Raw genomic sequence first — 16,464 nt, 5'->3', positions numbered from 1 at the left:
AACAAATTCTGAATCTATGAGAAGCTTTAATTTTCAGTCTTATTTTATGTCTTTCTATTTAATACCATAATCATTGGGTTAAATATGTTAGGCTAGTTCTCATAGGTGTTTAGTTTAGCTTTTTTACTTTTGTACGAATCTTGTTATTTGTTTATTTAATGAATAATTTATTTACCTTTATATATGTACTAGTTTCATCCATTATTATTTGTTGACTATTATATCAATTTAGTAGTAATATTTGTTATGAAAATCTTTAGATTAAAAGTATAAGAAACATCGTTTTTACTTTAATCTATGTTGGTATAAGAAACCTAGGTTGCATCATTAGCTTGAGTGCTTTAGGAAAAAAGGCATATCACTATCTCATTTATTAGATTTAGACTTAAAGTAAAACAAGGAAATTACTAAATAAATTGCTAGACTAAATACTATTTTTAGCATATAGTTTTAGATCATAAACATTTGTATTTGCATTGTATATTTATTTATTGTTCAGTTATTTTTTTTATAAATATTATTCTCTCAAAATACTGATTTAGAGTGTTTAGATTTACTTTTATTATTTTATGTTGATAATTAGTCTTTATAATAAGTGATCTTATAGTTCCTTGAGATATAGATCTCATGGTGAATTTACACTTACCATAAAAACGGTTTATGCACTTGCGAATACTAAAAAAAGAAACATCAAGCATTGAGATTTATTTTTATTTTAATGGAGATCGGATAAGCGGTAAGCAACTTCTTATTCTAAGCACCTTGTGCAGATACAGTAAGATGAACTCTTTCAAAACCTTCATAATACGAATGCCACTTATATCTCCACATTGATGGTCTTAGTGGGATTGATAAATTTTGCTTCCACGAACAAATTATTGCTTGCTCCCCTGTCTTAATGCATATGCCGACACTTCAATTTTTTAGTGATTTGTCACTCTGCCCATTTCGATTTATATTTTCGCCACAGAATACTTGAATTGATCTTTTTACTAAGTAAATTTTTAAAAATTGGCTATTTTTTTATGATACGAGCACATCTGCAACATACTTTTGCTAATTTTAGTATTTTAAATATCCTATTAAGTCATTATATTTTTTTATAAGATACATTTTATAATAAACATATTAGTTTCTCCATTTTAAATAATTAAAAAAAAAAAACTAGATTTATGTTTTTATTTACTGCTGCCACACTAATGTTATCTGCAGCTGCAGCCGCCATTATCACTCAATTTAGTATCCAAATTGTGTTATCATTCGTCCCTAGATCTTAGTGATATGAAGAACAAGGCCTTCTCATTATCCTCATAACCTCATTATTCGTCATTATTGCTTAAAGAGAACAAATCAAAGAGGAAAAAGAAAAGGATGCATCACAGTTGCTATCGCTGTTTCCAACATTGTCACGACTGCCATCATTTTAAATTAAAATTTAGTATGACTATCTAAGAAAGCGTAGTTTGTTTTGATTTTGATCTTAAAAAAGCTTAAGTCAATGTTATTTTAGAACACCTTGAAATATTTAAAAGAATGTGGAGGTCAAAAAGTAATTTTATAAAAATTGTGAGGATTTAAGAGGATATGATGAATGTGGGCGCTCAAATTTAAGTGTTTAAATGGTCAATTTAAGTGAAAAATTATTAAAAAAGAAAAATAAGAAAATTTAGGTGTCTGCATGTCGCATATGCATTAAGCCCCAGCTTTTTAATACAGCATCTGCTCCAATTTTCACATGTTTATCGCACATTTACACTATGCTTTTAGAACAGTTATGTTGAGGTCTGATTTTTATTACTTTTGCAAGGATTTTGGTCCTAACTAGCATCATAGTTACAATCCACAAGCATTTTTTACAAGCTGAGGCAGCAAAGATAAGAGACCTGAACTTTCACTCAATTTGTTCTGGCTTGCCAAAAGGTGGTCTAATGGTAATTCAACCAACACCCAACAACAAACAAACATCTGTTAACCCAAGGAGGCTAGCTAGTCGTGCCATCTGGGTTCGGTCCAGTCGGTGAAATAAGTTCGCATCTGCATGTGGATGAGGAGTGAGATGAGTAGAGAAGATTAATCAGCAAAAAGACAGGCGTCGGTGCATCATCAAGTGCGCCATGGAACTGTTTCGAGTATGCGATGCATTTGGACGTTAAAGGGCCAGACTTGAAGGCAAGTTGGACACTGAGAAAGCCAGGCCAAAACTTTAACGGTTCCAATTGATTCATTCAAAACCGTAGGCTAGAAAGCCGCGTATCCATGTTCAACTTACGGGTCAAAGCAGCCCTTGGAATTATTATTGTTTTAAAGTCCATATGCAAAAATAAAGTTTCGAAAGGTATCGCATGAAAAAGGAATGTAATGCATGTTTCCATCTCATTTCTAGGAACTTGACTAATGTCGAGCAATAAGTGTCTGAAATCTGAACTTGGAAGTTGGAACCCCACTGAAAGGAAGCACGCTTGGTGTCCCACTGCCCCAACACTATATATACACAAGGAAGTATCGTCCCGGTTTTCCATTTATGCAGAGAGTACCATCCCAGAATGACAGAAACTATTGTCAGAATTGGATGGCAACTGCAGATTTAAGAAACGTGCTTCCAGCTTACTACAAATGAGAGCAACTCATTGTCAGCGCTTAGAACAGTATAGCATTAATGGTGACTTATAAGCTCCTTTGCTTCTTCCCTTGTCCCTGATTAGTGGTGGTTTAATAGGATTTCAGAAGGTTTTCAGGGATAATAAAGAAGAAGAGGAATCCTGACTCCACTTCTTAAGAGAAACTTGTGATGAAATTAATTCTGCAATTTTAATTACAAAGGAGGGGGTTTTTTTTTTAGGCATCTTGGACGACAGTTAGAACTCAGGAAAGTGAAGGGAAGAAATAAGAACCTGGAAAGTAGAGAGCCTGCGTAATTTTCCACCCAAACCATGTACAAACTACTGACGAAATTTAAAATCAGTTACCTGGGCAGCATTGAAGTCCATTGGCATCTAAGAGAGAGAAGTTGCAAGTATTCCCTCCTCATAGGAAAGACCATCCTTGTATCAATAGAAAGATTTTTCCAGTGCCCTAACAAATCTACCGCCAGTTGACTTCAATATTAGCAAACAAACTACTTACTCAAATTATAACATGCAAAAACTACTTGTTCAAGTAAATAGCTATTTACTGATCAATGTAGTAACACATAAATGTAGAAGAAATGCAAACGGTAGCTCTTCAAGAAGCTAGCAGCATGCACTACCAATATCGCAGTTGCAGACAGTCGAGAAATCCACCAGTCAAATATTTCCCTGAAACTTCTAAGGCCCAAGAAATTGTCTAACAAGTGCTTCAAACTGGTATTACTTTGAATACACTCGATGTTAATGATCAACAAAAAAGAAAATAAAAAGCTGCTCTTGATCAACGTTCAATACCCATCAATTTTGTCACTGTCACATCAGGGGACCTAAACTTCGGTTGCCCTGGAAAAAATCCTCTTAACACTTGAGGCGAAAAAACATGTAAATGGCAGAAGTATCTTGTTTTATAAATGGTGGTTAAATGTGCTTCAACTGTTTAAGCAGCCTCAGTAAGCAAAATAAGGAATAAATGCGAGTCCCTACACACATTCCACCATTTCACATCATTCCTCATGCAACAATTCCCTCACATACCACATCATTGCTATAAGAAATGAAAATTGTTAAAGCATAGACAAAAACAGAGCATGTGCTGTAAAATTAATGTTAAATCTAGCTTACTCAGAACCAAACAACATCAGAATTAAAAATGAAGAATGGACTCATTAACCTTAAGCCAATTTGATACTTGTCATTAACAAGGTCATAGAACAAGGCATTCCCTTTCAACTAAGAACATTAGACTGCACTTCCTTTACATTAACGTTATTCTATTAAAGAAAAAAGAAAGAATTAATAATTAAGGAGAACAAAATTAGCATTTCAAAGCAACTAAAAAGGGTTAACCAGGATATTAATCACTTCATCAAATCCTTAACTCACAAATACTGAGAGCTGCTTTGGTATATAACTCGTTAGTCCCAAAGTTACCACAGTAGTCAGCAAACAAAAGCCTTCAAGTTTCGAACTTGTCGTAAAGTCCACTGCTTAAACAGCTACCTCTGCAAGGAAAAAGAAGAAAAGATATAAGCTTGAGAACTCTGAAGAATAGAACAATCATTTGCTAATTGCAGAAAACCAAATGCACCATTTGCATTTGGTAACTTAGAAATTAGAGAAAAGAAAAAGATTTTGCTGAATAGCAGAAATTTTCCCTTTTAAAAAAATAAAAATAAAAAAAGGTTCTGTTTTGATGGTTGATAAAGAAGGTGAAAAGGCAAGAGAAAAATCAAGTTAAAAAGATTTCATCCTCAGAAAACAAATCATCAACAGTTGAAATCAAGAACTCAAAACATTACCTTGCCATTATCAGGGAGATCCGGCACCTTATATGTATCAACAGTAACCTCCGATAACCACAATCCAGGAAACAGCGACTGTAACAGGAAAAAGAAAACAGAAACATCAAAATTAAGTCCGTGATTCATGAAAACACAATTAATCCCTCCCTTAAAATCATGATGATTGACTTACATCCAACTGTTTCTGCACGTATCGGGAACGTTTCTTGGGCCGTCTGGGTGGTCTATGGCTCACTAACGCCATAAAATCTTCCTCGATCTCCTTCTTTGACAGCGCTACGGAAAGCTTGGGTCTCGCCTGCTGCGTGGTGTCGTCTTCATTTTCCCTCAGCCTTGGAGATTTCGAGCTTTCACTTCTCAACGGCGAATCAATTATGAATCCTTTACCTGTAACTGAATTCCCAGCTACGGCAATCGGTGATTTACATGCTGCTCTCCTTGTTCTCAGATTCCATGGTCTCACCTCTTGCTCGGTTGCTGTCGTTGTGGTATCAGCAGGTGGGGCCTCCTCATTACCACTACTAAAAATCGCATCTTTCATCTTATCAGCAGCGGTTTTAAAATCCAACATCAGCTTTTCCCTCACTTCCTCGACGCTGTCGTTTCTTTGTTTCGGTTTCTTGAATTGTCGGATTTCGTAATGAAATTTTGACGGAGGAGATCGGCTGCTTCTTCTCTGGAGGCCATCGGTGGTGGTGGTGCTAGTGCTAGCAGAGGAATCGGAGATTTTCATGCAACGGAGATGTTTCTGATTCCCCCACTTTAAGAATGGAAGATCAAAATTATGAAGCGGTGGCTTCGAATTATTCCATCTCTGACCTGCTGCTGCTCCCATCCCCATAACCAACTCTCTTTCTCCTCCTTCTCCTCTCTCTACAGAATAAACCATTGAAAACACAGCTCAGAACACCAAAAATCTGCTCCTTCCTCGAGATTTTGAATTTCTATGGGAAGAGAGTTTTAACATGCAGAGTGAAGGGAAGGGGAATATAAAAAGGGCGGTTTTAACGTCCGAGTTGGGATGGGAGAAGGACTTGAGCTGAGGGTTGTTTTGGTAATTCTGGTTTTATGCGTTCGGGTTGCATATTGCTAAAATGCGCTAGGGGTTGTAGAGATGAGTGATAAAATGGGCTTTCCCGGGTAATACGTCGTTTTTAAGTGATGATAAATAGTTGGCGTAACTACCGTTGGATTTTACGTGCATTTTTTTCTTATATTTCTTCTTCTCACCCTGATGTACATAAAAAAAAAATTATTTCAATATATATTTAATTTTACCATATAAATTCAAATTTAAATATAATTTTTATTTTCTTATTAATTTATTAATTAAAATTTTATCTTCCTAATCAAATATTAATTTTAATTCTAAGAAGATAATTTTAATTATATTTTAATATTATATTAATTGATAAATCAATTTTCTAATTAGAATATAATCTAATTTCATCTTAAAAAATATTTTTCTTTCTTCTTTAAAAAATTTTATATACTTTTATAAATAAAATTTATAGTTGACATAGTAATTGTTAATGTAAAAATCCATTAGCAAACTGAGTTTTATTCGCATTGCAATGATTGTCATATAGTCAACAATGTAACAATTATGCATTGAACTTTCAAATACTCACCTTGAAAATGAGAAGTTAAGGTACAATTTAAATAAATGAATTAAGTGCTCATGCTCTAACAATAAAATCATTAAAATTAAGATTGAACACTGCCCATCTCATTATAAAATCATCAAAATTGTTTTCCTTTAATTAGTGGGTCCTAGATGATTCCTAAATAAGATAATCCATTCGGTATTGTTTTGTATAGGTTGAATTCACTTCCGTTCTATAGTAATTTTATGCCACTTATTTTATAATTTTATACTATTTATTTAACCTCGCATCTAATATTTTATAATATCTTTTTTATAAAATAAGAATTTTGGTGTAATCTAAATCAAACTTTTTAGTAATTTTTTACTTTAACCAATAACCAAATATAAAATTCAACAAAAGCAATTATATACTTTTAAGGAAGTATTAGTGACGTATAGCATATATCAATATCCTTAAGCTACTAGGAGTTTTTTTTTTTTTTTTTTTTATGAAAGTTTATTTACCTTCCATTATAAGAGTTAGTATGATTTTAAATTTGATATTCAAAAAATCGGACACATTAAACGATAATAAAGTTAATTTATATTTAATATAGCTACTGAGTGGAATGTGTTTCTTGTTGATGCTCCTATATAAAATTACTCCATCAACACGGTCAATAAAATTTAGATGAAAAATCATCTTTATAGAAGATTAGTATATATCTTGATCGTAATCAAATTTACTTATTTATTATAATTTATATTTATTAATCATTATTTATAAAAAAAATCCTTTTATTTCAAAATACTCTTAAGCTATAAAGTTGCACTCATTAAAGTTATATATATATAAAGAAAAAAGAAAAGTAGCTCCCCTTTTCTATCTATTTATCTTTTCTAGCATTTTCGACTATGTAGATTCAGAATAGTTCATAATCACAGTTAATTTGAAGTGGCTGTGTTTCTTTTTATTATCATTGCAATTCAAAACCTGTATTTCAATTTGTTAATTTGCTACTAAGTTATTGTTTCAGTTTTTTTCCAATGTATTGACACTCAGACATCTATCAACAAAACAATTTAGATCCATTTTCTATGACTATGCCCTTGTACTCCATCAACATAGTAATTTGCAAAAAGGGAAAACTGCAACTCTTAAGGTTCTTATATGCATGGAAAAATTGTAATGGAAAAGAAAAATACAACTTAATTAAGAAGTGTAAATTAATATATCATTCAGTTTTATATTTATCAGCTATTAGCTTTCAACTGTGGACTATCAATCGCTACAAATAACTAAACAAAATAATATCTTAATACATACTATAAAGGCTTTTAGCTTTTGGTAGAAACAAATTGCTTGATGTTTATTGGGGTCAATTAAAGCTTTTCACATCAATAATAAGTATATTAATTGTGCATATGATTAATTGATTGCTTTTAATAATATTTGTTTTTATGGTCTGCAATTTAGGTTATGACCATGGTGATCTCACACTCCATAAATGATGCCAAGCTTCAGTAATCAAAGATAACAACCGATTTTAATTTAGTTTGCTTACTCATTTTGTGACACAAGGAAGGGGAGCGGTTGCTTCAACAAACCGTTAAAGCATCTTAAGACTGCAGATAAACTGAAAGCGACACAAAACAGAAGGAATGTGTGAAGGGCAAGCAACCCTCTCTTTTGCCGAAAATCAAGTTATTATGAGATGACTAATCCTTCTACATTACTACAACAACAGGTCTTAGCTTTGGAGCCTCTCCTTTGTCCCATGATAAAATACTCTTTACACTCGCCCTCGCATAATCATCCACCCAACCTTATTATTAATAAAATTTCTAAAATATTCTTTACGCTCTTTTTTTATTTTAAGATATTAACATATTTTATATATAGTTTTTATCATTTTACTGATAAAATTTAACATAAATTAAAAAAAATTGTATTTGAACCTCTATTAAATTATAATCTGTTTATAATTATAAATTTTATTTAGTTACAAGTATACGATTATAATTTTTTTTACTGTATTACAGTATTTCCATTGGAGAATAACCGAGAATGTAATACTTTTTTATTACCTTATCTACTAAACTCTCTTCCATAATGGGCTTGTAATGACCATTATATGTATGATGACTATAACATGAGATGAAAAGGTTGAAAAAGAAAAATATATGGAGCTTATATTTATAATTGTTTGAAAATGTAATCTCCAGTGTAATGAAAACTGTATCACACGAGTGAACAAACTTTAGTAAAAGTTTCATGTAATGTTGGACAATTGAGGCCAATTTAGATGCACCTCTAATTCATTTACAAGCATGATTTAAAATATATAATTTTTGAGTTGGATAAATTTGGTGTGCTTTCTTAAAAATAGTACCATTTCAGTGTTAGATTAAAGAACCCAGTAAAAGAATTGTTTTCACCCGAGTACAATCTGAATCTGTATTCCTAAGAATGAATTGCCTCTTATACATTTGCAATTGCTGATACTAATTGATGGGTTTAAGAATATCCCATAGAATTTTGTAGAGATTAGATTGCTCACTTTCTCTCCTCTAAAGCATATAGAAATAGAAGACTATAGAGAAGAGAATGTGGGATCATTATAAAGTAAATTGTATATGTAATCAAAAGTTAAGAAATAAAGAAGAGATTCTACCTTTTTATTATTTAAATATATAGTGAGAATTAACATTCTTAATCTGCTGACGTTTAACTTTTAACTTTATAACTTTACACTCATTTTATTGCTATGAAGAAATTTAGCTCAAAGTGAAAAAATAATTATAAATTCAAAACAAAATAGTGAAAATTATTAATTGATAACGAAAATGAATGAGATTTAGACCAAAGGCATAATTAATATTAATCTATCTTCATAATATTTTAGAGTTCTGACAAATTACAAGATAATAACCTTTTGTTTTAGGCAATTACTTCTGCAACAGATTATTAATTTAAGAAAGGAAACAGACAAACAAAGCATAAATGGCATTGGCATTAACTGTCTTTAAAATAAAACAAAAATTACTAATATTTTTAGTTTTGAAAAATAATCAAATAAGGTCCGAATCATTTCTATGTTTTTAAGTCAATCTTAATCATAGCGTTGCTTAATCATTTTGACCAATTTTTATTTTATTTTATAAATATTTAATTAGATAATACCACGTTATATTTTACCCTCAAATCAGTAATACCTTTTATTTTATTTTTGTAAAATATAGATTAGCGAGAGCAACTTAAAAATAATGATTAATAAAATTTAAATCAGTATTATATATATGAACCTTCCATGAGTTAAAAATTATTTTTCTGATCTGCTTCTAACAGGAAGTTAATTTAATTAATTAAACTGGTCAATAGGTAAGAATTTCCCTTAATTCAAACTTGAAGACCAGAGGGTCCAACGGCTACTTGGTTATTCACTTATATAATAAGTCCAAAGCACAACCGACCACACCCCTTTTTACAGCTTGGCTCCCCACCACTAATCTCACCTTTCTCTGCTTCATTCGCCTTTTCCTCTTCCTTAAAAAGCTCCCCCCCTTAATACTACCACTGCCATGATTATTCAGCCATTGAAATCCCTTTCTGCAACTAAAAGATTGTACTACTTTCACCCAATCCCGAGCATCAACCGCCACAAAGAATGCTCAAACAGAAAGTACCCATTTTCCGTAAGGTCTCAAATATGCTCAGAATGTCCATCTTTGTTTCTAAAATGAGGAAACCGGTTATACCCAAGCTCATACTCTTTCTCAAGAAATCAAGAAAGCTTAAACGGTCCAAGTTCTTGCTGCTGGACGAGTACCGTAATCGTAATAACTATGGGTTTCTTCACGACTATGAGTTCTCTCCTTCGAGCACTCCTCCTCTTCTCTTTCATTGCCGCAAAAAGATGCAGTTCAAGAAATATGGAAGTTACAAAGACAGTATATACTCCATGTTTTTCATGTGTAGATGCTCGGGTGGTCTCAAAGGAGGAGAAGTGGCATTGCCATTGGAAACAGTAGTACCATCAGCATCTGCTATTATTCATGCAGGGGATTATTTGCAGCCGTTGGATTTGTGGGATGAAGAAGAGTCAGTTGATCAGAAGGCCGAAAGGTTCATTGAGAGATTCTACCAAGAGATGAGAATGCAAAGGCAGGAATCTATTTAGCTGGCCGGTTATAATCTATTCGACATTTGCTGGCTGGGCTGGTGGTGTTTCTTTAAATGTTCTTAAATTTTTTTTGCTCGATTATTGTTTCACTTATTCTGATTTTTCCACATGATATTTTTCAAATATGTGGAAAATTCTTTTATTCTTTTTTTTTTTTTTTGAGAATTTTTTTCTTTTCATTTGTTGTATGTGGATCCCAAGAAAGTGACTTTTCCCCCTAACATCTGCTGTTTTATTTTGTCATTTTCTTTTAGAACATTTGATTAAAATTCCTATAAAAATCTGTATTGGGTTAAAAGTCCAATCCAACACATAAAAATTCTTTTTCTTTAGGGGAGAGAACAAAAGGAAAAAGTTTTCATTCAAAAGGAGCTGGGCCTAATGTACAAAGAGTGCACATTTAGCCCATATATTGAACAATAATAAAAGGCCCAACTGGGCTAAATATAAAAAAGAAAAAACCTCTATTTTCTGAGAAATTACATCATGAATTAGAATTTTTTTTTTTGAGAAGTTCATGAAATATAAACAATTAAAGAATAAAATGAAACAATAAAACATTAAAAAAAAATTTATTTGTTAATCAAAATCCAAGATGTTACTTATGTTAAGAGGTCAAATAGATCAGATTTTAATTTTTTCATGAACAAATAAGTCCAAAATTTTCTATTTTTCATACCAAATTGATTTCAATCTAAAAGTCCAGAATGCGGGTGTATTACAGACTCCTCTTTAAATTAATTAAAATAACCTAAGACTCAATTGTGTTAATTTTTATTATAAAAAGAATTTTATGTTCCGCCACAGTAACCATATTTCACTCCTTTATCTTATCGCTATTCCGACATCGTAATTCCTGCAACTTGCAAGCAACCTATTTAAACACTAGCTCTGCAAATCACCATTACACCCCCTCACCGCCACACTCATTAAATAGAAATAGTAGAAAATCAGACAAGGAAAGCTTTCCACCCACTGTTGCATTCAACAAATACAAACATCTTCGTCACTATAATTAATTCTAGCGTTTAGATTTTCAGATTTTCCTAATATAATTGCATGCCTTTGTTTTTGGCAATTTAACGATCATGGCTTCCATTATCGGTTTCAATAAGCACATGGCTATTTTCTATTAACAAAACCAAAACCCGTATGCAATACTTTCTTATGTTTCAAAAATGTCATATTGCAACACAATCAACCTAAAGCCAAATATCATCCGCTAACTCTATCAAAACTAAATTCACATGGTATCATTATCAAAAATCAATCTATTATCATCATTAAATCGATTCACCTTCACTGTTGCTGTTAGCTCATCTATCCTCACCAATAAATTCATTTAGTTTATTGAAGCAATTAACCTCGTATACCATCACCATTAAGTCCATTTATTGTTGTTGCTGCTGTCAAATTGTTCATCAAAACCTCCTAAACAAAATTCATAAATTCAAACCAATAAATTTTTGTCATCTCAAAATCTCAATAAAAACAACAATTAGTCTTTTTTGCTAAAATCACTATAGATTGGTGAACTCGATTTATTATTTTAAATTGAATCAATAGTCATTTTAGTCAATACCGATCTATTAAAAAGAAGAAGCAAATGAAGAAAACATGTGAATAAAAGGAAATATGGAACAAAGAGAGTAAGAAAGAGAAAAATAATTCCTTATTAATTTAATCAAGTTACTGCTTTTTAAAGTCATGTATGAGGCACGCGCTTTGGTCATCCCAATTTTGGGTTTAAATGACCCAGTATATGCAAGTTGTAGGCCTATCTGTTGAAAACCTTAGAAATAGGCTTATTTGACCCATTCACACAAGTTGAGGGGCCAAAATGACCATTTCTCTTATTTCACTTGGTTATCTTTCCTGGAAAACCGAATTTATAATATAATTTTTCCTAATTCCACCGAGACATGAATCATCATCGACCGACCTTTGTGTGACAGCACTGCGTCGCTATATGGCCGTGTCGTAGATTTTTATAGTTTCCATTATCGTCGTTTGGACACCGGCCCTGCCGTAACGTTTAAGTGCACCGCCATTTCTGTCGCCTACAATAGCTCCTCCCTTTGTGGCTGCGGTGGCTCTTTCTCAAGTAAGTTTTGGTTGTTGAAACTCAAATCCGCATTTTGATGCACTGAAAGAAACAGAAGAAATCTATGTTTATTTTGTAATTTCTAGCATTGACTTATGTTTGTTTCCAACAATTTTTTTTTTTTCTTTTAATGTAGCAATGTATGTACTTCTTCTCTCAGTTAATCCAGATTGCTTTATCCAAGACTATGTTTTATTATTTATTTATTGTTCTGAAATTCTGCTACTGTCCAAATAAAATCCACCTCAAGAATGGTTATTATTCCTTTAGCCTCTCTTATTAAGGCCTCTTACGTCTCACCACCATACCATACACCGGTGAGCCGTCAATTGTTTTCTCATCAAGTTCACTGCTTTGCGTTATATAGTTATTAGAGTTTCAGTTGCAGATTGACAAAACCTGGTGAGCTGCAATTGTCAGAATGGCGAAGATGGTGGAATTTAAAGTATACAGTAGAATAAGTAGACATTGGAAGTCTTCAAGCCACGTGTCCCCCGAAAAGTCGGCATGTACGTCTGTGGTGTCACTGCCTAGGCTCCGAGCCACATCGGTCATGCACGCGCCGCCGTTATTTTTGATGTCCTTTTCATGTCCCTATCTATCTTTTATGCAATTCAACCTTCTTTTTTTTTATATAGTTATTTCTTTGTTTTGATTATGTGTATTTTTTTTATTGTATAACATATTGATAAATAGAATTTTATTGATAATACATGGCAATGTGGTTGACATATGCTGCATAGAATATGAAAATGAATGCAAATTAAGGAAATTTGTGAATTTAGAAGGATGATGGATTGAATTGTTTTGCACATAATTAAGCGAGCAAATGAGAGTGATGAGGATCCATTTTCTTTAAGTAGCAGATTTTGCGAGGAATATCTTGTTGACATGGATTGTCTGCAGTGCCTTCATCCTACGCATCAGCCACATGTGACCGATCACATAGAACAGATCAAGAATAGGATCACACAGGTTGGTTATTGTTAAAAAACACGAATATGGAGTCTCAGAGGTTGTCAGTGTGTTATGGAAGAGAAGGAGGGCTTACAAGTCCGGCGCACTTTGATTTTAATTGACAACTGTAGATATTGTTTCAAGTACAATCTCTGTCTCTCCAATATATAATGGTAATTTATTACTAATAAACATGCAAAGTTATTGCGAAGCTGCAGCAGGTAGCTTGTGCTTGGCGCTGTATTGTGAGTTATCTATATTGGTCCTTGGTGATTGAATTAATGCATATTGGAAACATCAGAACTAGTTTAACACAGACTGGGGAGACAATTTAAAAATTTTGTAGTCTGCTATTTGTTTTATCAGTAAATAAATAAATAATTGGTGTGAATAGTTTAAGAACATTGCATTTTATATTTGTGTTTATTTATTTCTTATTAATTTTGCTGATGTTCAACTGCGCTGCACTTACATGTCAAGTGTTGCTAAAATGTTCAAGAGAAGTAAATCCTTTGCCTGTTAAGGAGCTTCAGTTGTCTTCAGGTGATTTATCTTCTCGCTCTCTCTTTTTTTCTTTTTTCTAGTATAGTGGACAATGATTTTTTCTGCAGAATATCAACAATGGTTTGCGTACGCCTCTGAAGGGGATGTCTTCTTTTCTGTTGATGAATTCCCAAATTACGGTCAGTTGTCTGGTCAGAAACTGGAAAACCATAGAGCTGGTGAACGTAATCCTGATTCCAGAAAACAGAATCCTGCAGACTTTGCACTATGGAAGGTAAAGCCCTCAGAAAATTATATCAATTCAATGATTTTGTTAACGCTATGTGATGCCAATCTTTCACTCATTTTTGCAGGCTGCTAAACCAGGCGAGCCAAGCTGGGAAAGCCCATGGGTTCCTGGAAGACCGGGGTGGCATATAGAGTGCGGTGCAATGAGCGTACAGTGTCTAACCTTCAAGTTTGATATCCATGGTGGTGGAAGTGATCTAATTTTTCCACATTATGAAAATGAGATGACTCGAAGCATTGCTACATGCCAAGAAAGCAATGTGAGTTATTGGATGCATAATGGGCATGTTACCAATAACAACGAGAAAATGTCAAAGTCCCCGGGTAACTATTTCACAATCAGTGAGATAAGAATGTGATCTAGTTGGTGTCATTCCTCTTTTAGTTCTTATATATATATATATTTTTTTATTATTTTTATCTCTCTTATCTAATTTTTATTATTAACTGAAAGGAATGCTGTCTCCACAAGTCCATGCCCTATAGATAACCTCTCTAATTGTTGTAGGTTACTGAATGATACCATCCATTGGCTGTGAGACAATTTCTAATGAGCGCACACTACCGTTCTCCCCTCAGTTACACTGTTTTGCTGCTGGAAAGTGCATCAGACTCAATCTTTTACATTTTTCAGGTTTAAAAGCTTATTCTTGTTCTCCCAAGTTTTTTATTTGAGTGTTTGACAATCCATGGAATGGGGTTGAATTTGTAAATGCATTAAAGACATGGATAAATAGGACAAACTTAAATCTGTTGTGTAATGAGTCATCCACTGCTTCAAATTTTTGCTTATCGGCTCACCTTTTCTCCTAGAAACTTCTAATTTCGTACCTTCCATCCTTTCCAACTTATAGGGGTTCTGCCTGGTTGAATAAGCTATTGTCTTTGTTAAGCTAGTTTTGGACCTTTTGCTCTTGGGCCAAATTGTACAGAATATTGGGCTTCTTCCATCCGTTTTGTCAGTGATAAATATGTAATACATTACTTGGATATTTCTGCTTTGTTTCCCTCCCTTGATACTGTGAGTTAGTTTTCACATTTGAATAAAAGTGCAAGATGAAACATCGATGCTTGCGCGAAACTTTGACACCTCTGATACTTATTCTGCTGGGAATTTCTTTTGTTGTTGTAACTATAGACATTGCAAGATTGCGAGGATGCTTTATCATTGTTTGAAGATGGAAGTTTGAAGGAGGGTGCAGGACAGAATAGCAAGGTGTTTGGAATTACTGCTGATGCCAAAAAATGCATCAATACACATCGTGATGAGTTTGAAACAAAAATGTCACATGATTTGAGCACTTCACATATATTGACTGGTGCTTTCCAAGATGCCTTGAAGTTCATTAAAAGTTCCATAAGCATGCTGAAGGTGTGATTGGCATGTTAAGGATCTGTTTTAAGATTGAATATCCTTTTCTAAGTACGCATTGTGTGCAACCTTTCATGTGTAAGTTAGGAATAACATTTTGTTTCCTCGACCTTTGCAGAAGAAACTGCAAAAGCAACAACAATTATCATTGATTCAATCTCTTACTGAAATAAAGAAAGAAGTAAAACTGGTATTGAATATCTTAGGACTTATATTTGGTGACTCCTGGCACTTTTGGTGAGGTGAGGTTTCCCATTTTGCCAAATTTTCTATAATTAATTTAAAATATGGATCTTATATTTTCTTGACTGAAAATTACCTGCAATAATTTACTTTTGGTTGGACGGATTTTGCAGTAGTTAAAAGACAAGGCAATTAAAAGGGCTGGAGTAACAGAAAATGATGTGCTCCGTAGTATTGAGGAAAGAACTCAAGCTAAGAAAAATAAGGAATTTTCAAGAAGTGACAAGGTGAGGGATGATTTGGCTGCTGAAGGCAATTGCTAATGGATGTGGGCAAGGAAACAGTTTGGAGACCATGTGTTCTGTTGAACAAGACCCGGAGGCCGTATCTGTTGTAAAAGAGCCAAATCCACCACCAGCAATAGCAAGTTGATGTTTGGTTCCAGCTCTTAGTTGCAAGTTGTAGAGGCCCAAAAACCGGATTACACAAAATCAAATCAAGAAAACTAATATTGATTCTAACCTAACGCTGTTCATTGTTGTAACATTGAGGGGCTTTTACTTGTAATGGCCTTCTTACAGGACACGATATAGAATTCATCATAAATTTGCAATTTTGTTTTTCCCATGAAATCCAGGAATCTATGGGTTGGTACTCGTGTTATCTCATAGAGTTCAATTTGTTTTGTCTTATTTCCTTCACTCAGAGTTCTGCTTGCTTATCCAATACTATGCTGCTTTCTTATAACCGAGACCAAACCTGAGTTGATTTCATACCCAAAAGTTGTAAACGATTTAGGTGTTGGCTAATGCCTACCAGTTCACGAATTGTATATTATCTCCATTTTCAAGCAAG

General features: G+C 33.2%; 3 protein-coding genes across 5 annotated transcripts; 2 read left to right on the top strand and 1 right to left on the bottom strand.

Annotated features, from left to right (window-relative positions):
• Window positions 1-1,775: 1,775 nt before the first annotated feature.
• Window positions 1,776-5,476, bottom strand: LOC8260381. Of its 3 annotated transcripts, none has more exons than XR_007215574.1 (4): window positions 4,602-5,476; window positions 4,427-4,504; window positions 4,011-4,129; window positions 1,776-3,470 (listed from the first exon to the last, which is right to left on the bottom strand). XR_007215574.1 is itself a non-coding variant. In XM_002526950.4 (3 exons), the coding sequence occupies exons 1-3, from the start codon at window positions 5,316-5,318 to the stop codon at window positions 4,124-4,126; spliced, it is 801 nt and encodes a 266-aa protein (XP_002526996.1). In that variant the 5' UTR covers window positions 5,319-5,476; the 3' UTR covers window positions 3,772-4,123. The 3 variants fall into 3 exon arrangements, 1 of the variants encoding a protein (XP_002526996.1); XR_001535782.3 differs by lacking the exon at window positions 1,776-3,470 and adding an exon at window positions 3,772-3,898; XM_002526950.4 differs by lacking the exon at window positions 1,776-3,470 and having other exon boundaries at window positions 3,772-4,129.
• Window positions 5,477-9,502: 4,026 nt separating this feature from the next.
• Window positions 9,503-10,422, top strand: LOC8260382. Its single transcript, XM_002526951.4, has one exon. It carries the CDS (start codon window positions 9,686-9,688, stop codon window positions 10,196-10,198), a length of 513 nt encoding a protein of 170 aa, XP_002526997.1. The 5' UTR covers window positions 9,503-9,685; the 3' UTR covers window positions 10,199-10,422.
• Window positions 10,423-12,054: 1,632 nt separating this feature from the next.
• Window positions 12,055-16,265, top strand: LOC8260384 (cysteine--tRNA ligase 2, cytoplasmic-like). Its single transcript, XM_048373240.1, is given in 8 exon segments — window positions 12,055-12,305; window positions 12,694-13,805; window positions 13,874-14,040; window positions 14,120-14,397; window positions 14,559-14,688; window positions 15,193-15,426; window positions 15,545-15,668; window positions 15,783-16,265. Coding segments are annotated over 6 exon segments (1,026 nt in total). The 5' UTR covers window positions 12,055-12,305; window positions 12,694-13,711; the 3' UTR covers window position 15,668; window positions 15,783-16,265.
• Window positions 16,266-16,464: the final 199 nt, after the last annotated feature.

This window comes from Ricinus communis, chromosome 4, assembly GCF_019578655.1.
Source record: "Ricinus communis isolate WT05 ecotype wild-type chromosome 4, ASM1957865v1, whole genome shotgun sequence".
NCBI classification, from domain to species: Eukaryota; Viridiplantae; Streptophyta; class Magnoliopsida; order Malpighiales; family Euphorbiaceae; genus Ricinus; species Ricinus communis.
The sequence above is the reverse complement of the archived record's forward strand: the minus strand, read 5'-3'. Positions and strand labels throughout refer to the sequence as shown.